Source organism: Acanthisitta chloris, unplaced genomic scaffold (assembly GCF_000695815.1).
Source record: "Acanthisitta chloris isolate BGI_N310 unplaced genomic scaffold, ASM69581v1 scaffold4686, whole genome shotgun sequence".
Classification (NCBI taxonomy): domain Eukaryota; kingdom Metazoa; phylum Chordata; class Aves; order Passeriformes; family Acanthisittidae; genus Acanthisitta; species Acanthisitta chloris.
Genome location: NW_008676369.1, coordinates 106,965 through 118,442, shown reverse-complemented (window position 1 = coordinate 118,442; position 11,478 = coordinate 106,965). Strand labels below are relative to the sequence as shown.

The 11,478-nt window shown below is 51.8% G+C and overlaps 2 protein-coding genes across 2 annotated transcripts in view; one reads left to right on the top strand and one right to left on the bottom strand.

The window, feature by feature from the left end:
• Positions 1 to 342: 342 nt before the first annotated feature.
• ZW10 (zw10 kinetochore protein) lies at positions 343 to 7,760 on the top strand (the record flags this gene model as incomplete). The annotated part of the gene is made up of 15 exons (XM_009076103.1): positions 343 to 477; positions 1,458 to 1,559; positions 1,717 to 1,794; positions 1,910 to 2,069; positions 2,267 to 2,416; positions 2,835 to 3,026; positions 3,211 to 3,374; positions 3,586 to 3,768; positions 4,030 to 4,268; positions 5,144 to 5,215; positions 5,794 to 5,963; positions 6,484 to 6,614; positions 6,923 to 7,054; positions 7,243 to 7,445; positions 7,640 to 7,760. Coding segments are annotated over 15 exons (2,232 nt in total), but the record flags the coding sequence as incomplete, so codon positions are not given.
• Positions 7,761 to 8,296: 536 nt separating this feature from the next.
• The window catches only part of TMPRSS5 (transmembrane protease, serine 5), a 4,362-nt gene continuing 1,180 nt past the window's right edge, over positions 8,297 to 11,478 (bottom strand). The window contains exons 5-9 of the mRNA XM_009076102.1: positions 11,349 to 11,473; positions 10,965 to 11,063; positions 10,142 to 10,284; positions 9,651 to 9,803; positions 8,297 to 8,464 (exon numbers count right to left, since the gene is read on the bottom strand). Coding sequence (XP_009074350.1) covers positions 8,297 to 8,464; positions 9,651 to 9,803; positions 10,142 to 10,284; positions 10,965 to 11,063; positions 11,349 to 11,473 — 688 coding nt within the window. The remainder of the gene's footprint in view (positions 8,465 to 9,650; positions 9,804 to 10,141; positions 10,285 to 10,964; positions 11,064 to 11,348; positions 11,474 to 11,478) is intronic.

The following is an 11,478-nucleotide window of genomic DNA, read 5'->3' as shown; positions in this document are numbered from 1 at the left end:
CCTGAGTCAGGTCGGGGTGCTCAGCCCTGGTTTGGATCCGGGGGCACAGTCCTGGATCAGATCGGGGTGCCCAGCCCTGGTTTGGACAAAGATGCTGAGCCCTGAGTCAGTTAGAGGTGCCCAGCCCTGGATCAGACCAGCTCTGGTTTGAACGAGGGTGCCCCAGCCCTGATTCATGTTGGGATGCACAGCCCTGGGTCAGACTGGGATCCTCCACCACTGGTTCAGATCAAGGTCCCCAGCCCTGGTTCATATCGGGGTGCTCAGCCCTGGGTCACCAGCCCTGGAGGAGTCTCTTACCACTGCTCCAGGTGATGGTGTCCCTGTGTCCTCTGTCCTCAGGGAGAAGTGTGCACCATGATCAACAAGAAGTACAGTGAGTTCCTGCCCAGCATGCAGAGTGCAGAGGACCTGGTGTTGCAGGTGGAGAGGCTGAGCACCAACATCGACCTGCTCAAGGCTGGGATCGAGAATGAGGTGAGGCCTGGGGGCAGTGGGAGATTCCACTCTGTTCCATCCCAAATCTGTGTCCCTCACCCCATCCTGGTGTGTTGTGAGGGGACTGAGGGAGGAGGTCCCAGCCTGCCAGAGCTCCAGGAGTGTTTGGACAATGCTCTCAGGCACATGGTTGGAATTTGGGGTGTCCTGTGCAGGGACAAGAGTGGGAACGATGATCCCTCCCAGCTCAGGATATGGTGTGATGCTGTGATCTAAGAACTCTGGGTGATATCACCTCCAAGGAATGCCTGGATGTGCCCCATGCAGCACAGGTGTGTGTGGCAGCAGGGAGTAAGCAAAGAGCTGTCATTAAGGCACAGGTGTGTGTGGCAGCAGGGAGTAAGAGCTGTCATTAAGGGATTGTCTCTCTGTTGTGAGTGGGAAAGTATGTCAGTGTCCTTCAGAGAGAAGAACCAGCCCTGTCAGTGTGTCAGAGGGTGTGACACAGACACTGACCCTCTGAGTGCTGGTCCCACATGGGCTCAGGCACAACAGGACCCAAACTATACCTGTGCACAGCCTCTGAAATTGTAAGGGGAATGTGAGCAGCTCCTGCAGGTTGGAGTGCACAGCCACACTCTGGGTTTTGCCTCTGATTTCCCAACATCTGCAGATTATTGAGAGTTAATTTCTGGCGCAGTTCAACCATTCTTGTCTTTGACATGTCTGTGCTAAAGGAACTCTGAAATCCTTCTGACTCTTTTAAGACTAAATTTCCTTTCACTGTCTTTAAAAACCTGTAATCATTAGGAAGTGGAGGATCTTTAAGGTCCCTGCCAGCCGTAACCATTCTGTAAGTCTAATCTGTTAAAAGAAAACACCAGTTCCTAATGCTTTTATAAGGAGTAAAACCCATCACCAAATTGTTCAACTAACAGAAACACTTCTAACCTCATGTCTAAGAGGAAATGTACCTGATAACAGTTGCTGTCAGTGGACTGAAAGTGTTGTTGTTTCAGGTCCAGCGAGATCTGAATGTTGCTGTTGCTGAGTTTACTGAGTTGAAGCAGCAGCTGGAGCGAGACACTCTGGTGCTCAGTGTCCTGAAGAAGCTGCAGGAGGTGAGGAAGGGACCTGGGGGCAGCTTCAGGTCATCATCCCCTCTGTTCTTCAGTCTGAGACACTATTCTGTGCTTCTTTTCTGAACAACTCACTCCCCTGTCTTGAGCTGTTGCTTAAAAACTGTAGTATGATGAGGGCTGAATGTGTTTGTTGCAGTTTGATACAGCTATTAAGGAATACAACACTGCCCTGCTGGAAAAGAAGTATGTTGTAGCAGCTCAGCAGCTGGAAAAGGTAGGAATGACCTCTTCAGCACATGGCAATGTTGTTCAGTGCTCGGAATAAACCCCCAGGGTGGTTTCCATTAGCAGGGACCCCTCTCACCCCGTGTGTGTTGTCTCTGTCCCAGGCACGGAGCAGCCTGAAGGTGCTGGAATCGCGCAAGGGCTTCGAGCTGAAGATTCTGAAGGCACTGGGCACAGAGCTCACAGTGCAGACACAGAACATACTCTACCATCTGGGGGAAGAGTGGCAGAAGCTGATTGTGTGGAAGCTTCCTCCTTCCAAAGGTGCTCACAGTTTGTTCCACTGCTTGAAAGTTCTGTTTTCAGGCACCGGTGGGAGCTACAGTAAAACTGTTGGACTGAGGTGGTTTAATGAGCATTTTATCTGGGGGGGGAGGGAGATGGGAGAGTCTTGCTTTGCTGCCACCTGAGGAGTGCAGCAGCTCCTCGTGCAGGCTGTGATGAGGTGGTTCTCTTTGCAGAGAGCAGCAGCCTGGAGGCTGTGCTGCACTCAGAGCTGCACCTGCACACGGTGCTGCCGCCGGAGGAGGAGGCTGCAGGCCCCGCTGTCTCTGCCCTGCTGCAGGCCTTTGCTGTGCTGGGAGAGCTGCACTCCAAGCTCAGAAGCTTTGGTAAGACACCCCACATCACCTCAGCTCCAGCAGCCTGGGTGGGCAGGAGTTCACACTGGGGGTAGGATGGATATTGGGGTCCAGGTCACTCCAGCAGGACAGCGGAGAAAACTTTTCTCTTCTGGTGTGTGTTTCCCACTGAAGCTGTTCTTAGTAATAGGAAATTACTTGTCCTATATTTACCTGGAATTCTTCATCCTTTCCTGACAATTCAGCATACTTTTAGTTTGTGGCTATGTGGTTTCGTAGTTTGATGCTTAAAGAGTTTTACCTCATCGGCTGTTCCTGATGCAGCTGCTCAAGAGTGTTCTTCTAGTTCATGCAGAGTCTCTACATCCAAAACAGTCAGGTTGGACCTCACTGGAGCAACCTGCCTGCCTTGTGCTGCTGGAAAACATCTGTTTTTTCCTTCCCTCAGGCCAGTTGTTGCTGAAGTACATCCTCAAGCCTCTGATTTCATACCCATCTCTGCAGCCACTCACCGAGGAGCAGCCAGACGTTTTCATCCTGAAATTTAAATCTGAGAAGCCTACCTTGGATCAGTCCTCTCCTGTGAAGGTTTTTGACAAGATCAGGCTTGTTTTTGAACTTCTCCACAAATATCTTCCAAGTAGGTGGTTTCTCTCATTTGGGATTAATATTTTTTGTGTAATTGGAGCAGAAGTCGCCAGAATGTCTGCTGATAATCAGTCCTGTGTGTAAGGAAAATGAAGGAGGAGAGACTCCTGAACTGGTGAAGGGTCTGGGCCAGGAAACAGGTGTCTTAAAGTCCTTTTTTGTTGTCTTGGCTGCAGATGTGCCTCTGGAGCAGCCCGAGGAGGGCAGGAGGGATGGCAGAGTCACACTGGCAGAGCTGCTGGGGGATCTCATCTGGGCGGAGCTGTCAGACTGCCTCATTCAGAACTGCCTGGTCAACTCCATCCCAACCAACAGCAGCAAACTGGAGCAGTATATAGAGGTGGGTCTCAAAAAGTCTTTCAGGCCATTCCAGATGGGCAATTTGGGCAGAGAGCCCCAGGCAGTGCAGTCTGAGGACGTTTGGTTAGTGCCCTCCGACGCCGAGTTCCATCCCTTGCTCTCAACTGAGTGGAAGTTTGTGCCCAGGATTAATTTGGTTCTTGGATTTTAGGAGGCTGCAGTAATGTAGAATACATGTCTGCTCTTCTCAGGTGATTAAATCCACAGAGGAGTTTGAAAAGGCCCTGAAGAAGATGCAGTTCTTGAAGGGAGACAGCACCGACTTGCTGAAATACGCTCGGAACGTCAACTCCCACTTTGCTAACAAGAAGTGTCAGGATGTGGTTGTGGCAGCCAGAAACTTGATGACCTCAGAAATCCACAACACTGTAAAGGTGACTGGTGGTGCAGTGCACAGCTTTTCTGTCTGGAGAAAGAGCTGCTGGGGAAGGATTGCCTAGAAGAGTCAAGTCCTTTTCTTTGTCTGCACTGAATCCTCTTGATTCTTTGGGGATCTTGCAAACAAGGTCTAAACTTTTCTAATAGTGCTTGTGTTTATCTGGAGTCTTAACTGTCTGTCACTCAATGCTTTGTAGCCTTACACAATCTCCTTTCCATGGCCTCTGAACTATATTGTGTCTCTTGTTTTCCCCTAGATCACACCTGACTCCTGTGTCACCCTACCAAAGCTCCCTGATCCCAAGGCAGGAGATCACTTAACGGTGCAAAAACCTCCCAACCTGCTGCACAGTGGCACAGTGAACCTGGGGAGTGAGGGCAGACTGAGCCAGCACACCTTCTCCCTGCCAACCTGTCGTATCAGCTCATCCGTGGAGCAGCTGATGGAACTGGCTTACCAGACACTGTCAGAGGCCACAGCCAGCATGGACCAGTGGTAGGAATTACTTTTCAGTCACTCACCTATTGCCTCGAGCAGCACCAAGCAGCTGGTGATGGATTCAAACTTTAAAAGAGTGGAATATACTTAGAATCAGTCACTGAAGTGATTCTGTTTTGGCTGGAGGATGAACCCCTGGGGTTGTGCAGGAGACTGGTACAGCTGCACACTCTGCTCCCTGCAGAGGGTTAAACAGCATTTTGGACTTAGGTTTCAGGGAACATTCAGCTACTCTGGCTTGGGTGTAGCTGTTAAAGCAGTGTGGCCACAGTGAGCACCTCCCTGTGCACAGCACAGTCCGTGGCAGAAATCCTGCTGAGGTGTTCACTGCTTTACCCAGCTTAGCTCTCAGCTTTTAGAAGAACCAAACCCACCTCTCTCCCACCCCAGATGGTAAGTGCTGGCACCCTCTGTGGGCAGAGTTCCTGCTGCTGGTGAAAGCAGAGAGCTGCAGCTTTGCAGCTGGCAACAAACAAATGTTTTGAGGACCTGCATAAAGTCTAGTTCAAACAGCAGGGCCCACAGCCCTGGAGCAGGAGGGTTGCCCAGGTAATTGCCCTGCAGTGGCACAGAGGGGGCTGAGTGCTTGTGTACACCTGGTGGGGAAGGGACACTGTGCCCTTTGTTCCTGAGCTCTCAGAGCTCTCCCTCTGCCAGGTGAACTGAAGCTTTTCCACACTGAACCTCCAAGGTCCCCTCAGCCTTTGTGAGTTTTCCAGAGTGTTGACATCCCTGTCATTGCTCCTGACAATCCACTCTTTGTGCCAGTGCCTCACTGCTAATAAAACCTTGTTTGGGGAAGGCTGAGGGTCACCTGTGAACAGGACATTGATTCCAGGGAGAAGCTAACACAAACCTTGTTTGCCTTGCAGCTGTGTACAGCTCTTCTACTCCGTCAGGAACATCTTCCAGCTCTTCTATGATGTGGTGCCAACATACCACAAGTGAGTTTGTCTCTGTGTGTGTCCTGGGGCCTGTTTGGAGAGGGAATAATGCTATTGGAACAGCTTCCTCCAGCAGCAAAATCTACTACTCTCAGTCTGCTCAGAGTGCTTGAGAGTTTCTGAGCTGTCAGTCTTGTGATCAGGGGGGTGGTTGAAGCTCTTACATAGTGGTGTTTGTTTCCATCCATCTAACTTTGACACCGAGTCTGATGCATAGTTTTCATGATGTTTTTCCTGCAAGAGAGAGCACAGAATTCTGTCAGAGAACACTGGGGTGTGCCTGAAAAAGCTTTACCTCACCATAACTTGGCTATAACAAAGTGTAGTCCTGTTTGAAAGTGCATTGCTAGAAACACTGTGTACAACACGAGGTTCAGATGACTCAGTGCCATTTCAGACTCCTTTTCTGGAGGGATGTGAGAGGTGAAATGATCTTATTCCAGCTGATGTCTGTACTAGGCACTGCCCACAGCTGGTTACTTACAGCATCTCACACAAACCATGAGTTTCTCTGAGGTGTTTTTTTAACAGAGCAAGGTCTAAATAAACACCTTTGTTCCTGCTCTCTCCCTGGGCAGGGAGAGCCTGCAGAAGTTCCCCCAGCTGGCAGCAATTCACCACAACAACTGCATGTACATCGCTCACCACCTGCTCACCCTGGGCCACCAGTTCCACTACCGCATGACCCACATCGTGTGCAACGGCACAGCCACCTTCGTGGACATGGTGCCTGGCTTCAGGAGGCTGGGTAAGACCCCTCAGGCCTCAGCTCTTAAGGGGTGGCATGGAAATGACTCCTGGCAGCTGTAGCTGAGGGGTTTGATGTCGGTGTAGCTGCTGCCTCGAGCAGTGAGTGGTTATCCTTTGGACATTTTCTCAAGCATTGGCTCTTTGACACACAGCATAGCTCCAAAAGCAGTTCATTATCCACCAAGATGCTGCATTCAGCTGTTTTGAGATCTGCTGCTCAGTCCTATGATGATTTCTTTAGCTTATTCTATGGAAGCAAATTCTGAGCTAAGTCTGAGCTACCAAGAGTCATCCACAGTCAGTTCTGCTCAGATCTTTTTTCAGCAGTGCTGGAGCCACACAAGCTGTACAGGAGCTTACTAAGTAATTGGCCTGGTTAAATTTGCTCTGGGACACTAATTAGAGACTGGAAATTCCTTTAAAAATAACATGTAGCAAGTTCATTATTTAGCACTCACAGTCTTAAACAGGCACAGCAAATTTAGTAATGACTTCATTGCTTCTCTGTTCTCCTGAAGGGATGGAGTGTTTCCTGGCCCAGATGCGAGTGCAGAAGGGAGAAATCCTGGAGAGACTCTCCAGTGCCAGGAATTTCTCTAACATGGATGATGAGGAGAATTTCCAGGCAGCAAACAAAGCCATAAGGCAGGTAAGGAAGGCACCAAAACCAAACATCCCTTTGTCTGTGTGGGTGTCCTGGGGAAGGTGCAGTGTGTGCTCTCAGCCCTGAGAGCTCTGCACAGTTTCACCAGAGTGAACTGTTAAAGCAACTCTTTTCTGACATGATGTTGAGGTTGGGTTCTTTTGTGCCCTGGGCTGTGTCTTTTACTGTCTATTTTACTGCCTTTTGCTTCTTTCAGCCTGATTTGGGGCCACATGTACTTACCTTAGCACCCGGTGCCTTTCCCAGTGTTCTGTTTGATAACATGCAGGTGACACACAGCTCTTACCTTGCAGGTGTTGCATCAGCTGAAGAGACTGGGCAAGGTGTGGCAGGATGTCCTTCCAGTGAACGTGTACTGCAAGGCCATGGGGACCTTACTGAACACAGCCCTGACAGAGATTGTCACCAGGATTGCTGCCCTGGAGGTACCTGCTGGGGTGGGCCTGCCAGGCATGGGTGGCATTGGTGACCTCCAGGTGGTCATCCCAAGATCAGGTTTCAGGGGAACACTTTCACAGAGATGTTCCCAGTGCTAATTGTTCCCTTCCCTTGGCACTACAGACCCAAATCTCACAGCTGTTCACTCACCCTGGTGATGTTTGTTTGGTTCCAGGACATCTCTGCAGAAGATGCAGACAGGCTGTACTCACTCTGCAGGATCATGGTGGAGGAAGGACCCCAAGTCTTCACTCCCCTCCTTGAAGAAGACCAAAATAAGAAATACCAAGAGGAGGTTCCAATCTATGTGCAGAAGTGGATGATGTTCAAGGAGCTGATGATCATCTTGCAAGCAAACCTGCAAGAAATAGTAGATCAGTAGGTGTTCTCCTTTCTCCATTTCCACTTGGCTCCAGCAGCAGGGAGCTGGGAAGTGTGTGACACCAGCAGGGCCTCACTCAGGGGCACGCACCTGCCTGGAGGGGTGAGCACTGTGACAGGTCCTTGGGGCCTTGTTTGTGCCATGTGGGCAGTGTGGGTGAGCACAGCTCTCTCTCTCTCTCTCCCTGCAGGTGGGCAGATGGGAAGGGGCCCCTGGCAGCTGAGTTCTCAGCAGCTGAAGTGAGGAGCCTGATCCGAGCCCTGTTCCAGAACACAGAGAGGAGAGCAGCAGCACTGGCCAAGATCAAATAACTCCATGTTTACACCACTCTGCACCTTGTGACAAAGCAAGAGCCAACTCAGACTTCCAAACACTTTCTGATTTGACCTCTCTTATTTGTACAGCTATAAAAAGCATTAGAATTGGGTAGGTGCTGCCTGGAGGCTTGGCTGGGGGAGAAGGATTGTTTCCCAGCTCTGTGGGGCTGAGGATGCCTGGGAGTCTGGGATCAGACAATCCCAGGTGGGAACACACAGACACTAACAGGCAGATGAACTTGGGCTTGAAAATTCCACCTCCTGCCATGCTCCCCAGGGCAGCTCTGCCCAAACCAGATTCTCCTCCTGAGCTGGTGGCTCTGTGGTCCTGGGGAAGAAGAGAAGCTTTTGGTGATGTTTGCTAAGTCCCATTCTCTAGGATTTCGTCCTCCTGTGCAGCTCAGCACGGGGAAATCAAGCCTTGGATCCAGCATGTCTGTGAGCACAGGCAGTGCTGCCACACTCCTCCAGGTGAGGAGCTGTGCAACCTCAGCTCAAACAGGCCCAGGGGCCTGGAGAGGGATTAGTTCTCAGTAGTGAACCTCATCTATGCAGTTCTCCATCAGGGCCTGTGGCCCCTCTGTCTTACCTCTTTTGGCCCTGCCAACCACACATGAACCCCACAGGCTCTGGGAGCTTTGGATGCCCTTGCAGGAACGCTCAAGTGCCAAACTTTGCTCCTTCCCACTCAGGTTTCCCTGAGGAACAGGCCTCAAAGAGCCTGACAGTTTAGAGGGACTGTGGGGAAGGGAGATCCTGTGCTGAGTGAGCTGTTGAGCAAGTAAGGAGGTTTTGCACAAGTAGCAAAAATTCTGTTTCTCCTGGAAAATACCTTAACATTGATTTAGAATTTTTCCATCTCACTTTCCCAACTGCAGAAACCAGTTCAGCTCCTTTATGTTTGTGTTGGCTGTGCCAGGTAGCTCTGGTGTCCTTCTGGTGTTAGATTTTGTGTCCTTTAAGAGCAGTGAGAGAAAAGGAAATGGATACGAAAAGGGAATGAAATGTGCACTCCTGGCAATGTCTGTTGGGTCACAAAAGAGGCTACACTTGGGACCTGAGGAAATGTGCATCTCTTTTAATTGGAAACCTCACAGACCATTCACACATAGAGCAAAGTTCTTCCTGCCAAGTGGTGCTGACAGAAGGTTCAGTCCCAGAGGTTGATGTTTTAATCTGTTCTCTCCTGGTGTATCCTTTTCACTTGCACTTCTGTGCCACTCGTGTTCCCATTTCCAAGCATTTGTGCAGGGTCTGAGGCTTCAGGTGTCACTCAAGTCCTTGCAGAACCTTCTGTCCTGGATTTGGTGTGAGGAGGGGCAAGTCCAGTCCCATGGGCAGTTAGACCGAGTCAGCCCCTGGGAGTGCAGCAAGGAAGGGAGAGCTGAAGCAAAATGCAACTGACACTTTAAAACTGCTTCTTCTCTTCCCTCAAGTGATTTGTCTACAGGCTGAGAGTGTTCCCAGAACATTTGAGCTCGTGGGATCTCTTGTCCCTTCACACACAGCAACCCAAAACCCACTTCTCCCATGTTGATTATTCACAGAAATGTAATTTGCTATTTTCTTTAATAAACTATTTATACTGAACACGTTTTCTGATGTTATCTGGGGGTTCTGGTCAGGTTACAGTGACACAGGATGAATCAGTCCTGGACCATTCTCCACTTACTACCTGGAAGAGGCAAAGTGTTGCTCTCTGAAGTATCTCCTTGCCTGATTCCTAGTAGTTCTAATAAAATAGATGAATAGGAAAACAAAAAAAGAATCAGTACCATTGTCCCAGGGGCTCAGGGGACAAGGGCAGTGATGGGAACAGCTCCATAGGGTGCTGGATTGGGATTTGTCTAAGGAAGGTCAGGCTGGACATGCACTTTGGCTTACCTCAGTGACCTGGTAGATCCAGGGCAGCAGCTGAGCCACGTTGGTGTAGACCCCAGGGTGGTTGGGCTCAGCACAGCCCTGGCCCCAGCTCACAATCCCCACCAAGCGCCACGTGGACTCATCCTGGCAGACCAGGGGACCTCCACTGTCCCCCTGGGAGGCAGAGCCAGGGCTCAGGGAGCAGCTCTGCCCCACAGGCAGCAGGGAGGGAGTTCAGGCAGGTCATAGACTCACAGATCACAGACTGGCTTGGATTAGAACCTTAGAGATCAGCCAGTCCCACCCCTTGCCAAGGGCAGGGACACCTCCCACCAGCCCAGGCTGCTCCAAGCCCCATCCAACCTGGGATGGAGCAGCCACAGCTGCTCTGAGCAACCTGTGCCAGCGCCTCACCCAGGATCTCCTGAGTTTGGTTTCTCCCTCAGCCACACAAGAAGCTGAAGGCGAGTCCCTGCACACCCCCAGCACCTCGCACCTTGCCCCCCTGGTACCTGGCAGGCATCCACCTGGCCCTGCAGGTAGCCAGCACAGAGCATCCTGGCAGTGATCTCTCCTGCATACATGCACGAGCTGTTACACCTCCTGCTGCCGATCAGAGGCACCAGAGCTTCCTTCAGCGTCACTGTCACCTGCGCTGGGGGGAGAGAGGGGAGAGCAGGGCAGAGCAAGGTGTGCAGGGGATGAGAGGGAGAGCAGGGCAGAGCAAGGTGTGCAGGGGATGAGAGGGAGAGCAGGGCAGAGCAAGGTGTGCAGGGGATGAGAGGGAGAGCAGGGCAGAGCAAGGTGTGCAGGGGATGAGAGGGAGAGCAGGGCAGAGCAAGGTGTGCAGGGGATGAGAGGGAGAGCAGGGCAGAGCAAGGTGTGCAGGGGATGAGAGGGAGAGCAGGGCAGAGCAAGGTGTGCAGGGGATGAGAGGGAGAGCAGGGCAGAGCAAGGTGTGCAGGGGATGAGAGGGAGAGCAGGGCAGAGCAAGGTGTGCAGGGGATGAGAGGAGAGACCAGGGCACCAGCTGGGAAGTCAGAGATGGAGAGATAAGGTCCCTATATGGGATTAGGTATGCCCAGGCCACTGGAGCTCCATGGGCACCAGCTGGGAAGTCAGAGATGGAAAGATAAGGTCCCTATATGGGATCAGGTATGCCCAGGCCACTGGAGCTCCAGATGTGGGGTGCAGGCTGCTGGAGCAGGGGTGGGATGGAGGTGAGGAGAGCATTTGGAGGATCACAGGTGGAATAGAAGCAGTTGGATGGGGCAGTGGGAAGCAGGGGAAAAGCCTCCAGGCAGGAGTGAGCAGTGGGACAGGGTAGGAGCTCACCTTGGTCAGGTGTGGTGTATCCCCAGCCAGAGACCCAGCACTGGGTGCCCTGGAGGAGGTCCTGGTGGGAGGGTGGCAGGCACACAGCACGGATGGCATCTGCCCAGGAGACAGGGTGAGTGCCAGGGCAGTGGGACAGCTCCAGCCTGCAGAACCCTCAGCCTGGCTCAGTGATGGGAAAGGCTCCTGGTCCAGGAGCTCTGGGGACTCCCACAGCCTTCTCCCCAGTGACTCCCAGCTCAGAGTGCTCTGACCTTCCCAGTGCCAGGCTGGGTGTCCTGCAAGAGCTGCTCTGAAGGGGCAGGGTCAGAAGGGGCTGATTTGGGGCAGCTTTTCATTGTGGGATGAGAAGGACACAACAGCACCACGAGAGCATCTTCTTACCTGAGAAGTTGAGGGGCACTCGCAGCTTCATGAGGGCGATGTCGTAGTCGAGGCTGTTGTCATTATAAAGTGGGTGGTGAATGATTTTCTTGACTGCCACCCCAACCTCCTGCCTGATGGAGCTGTGGGT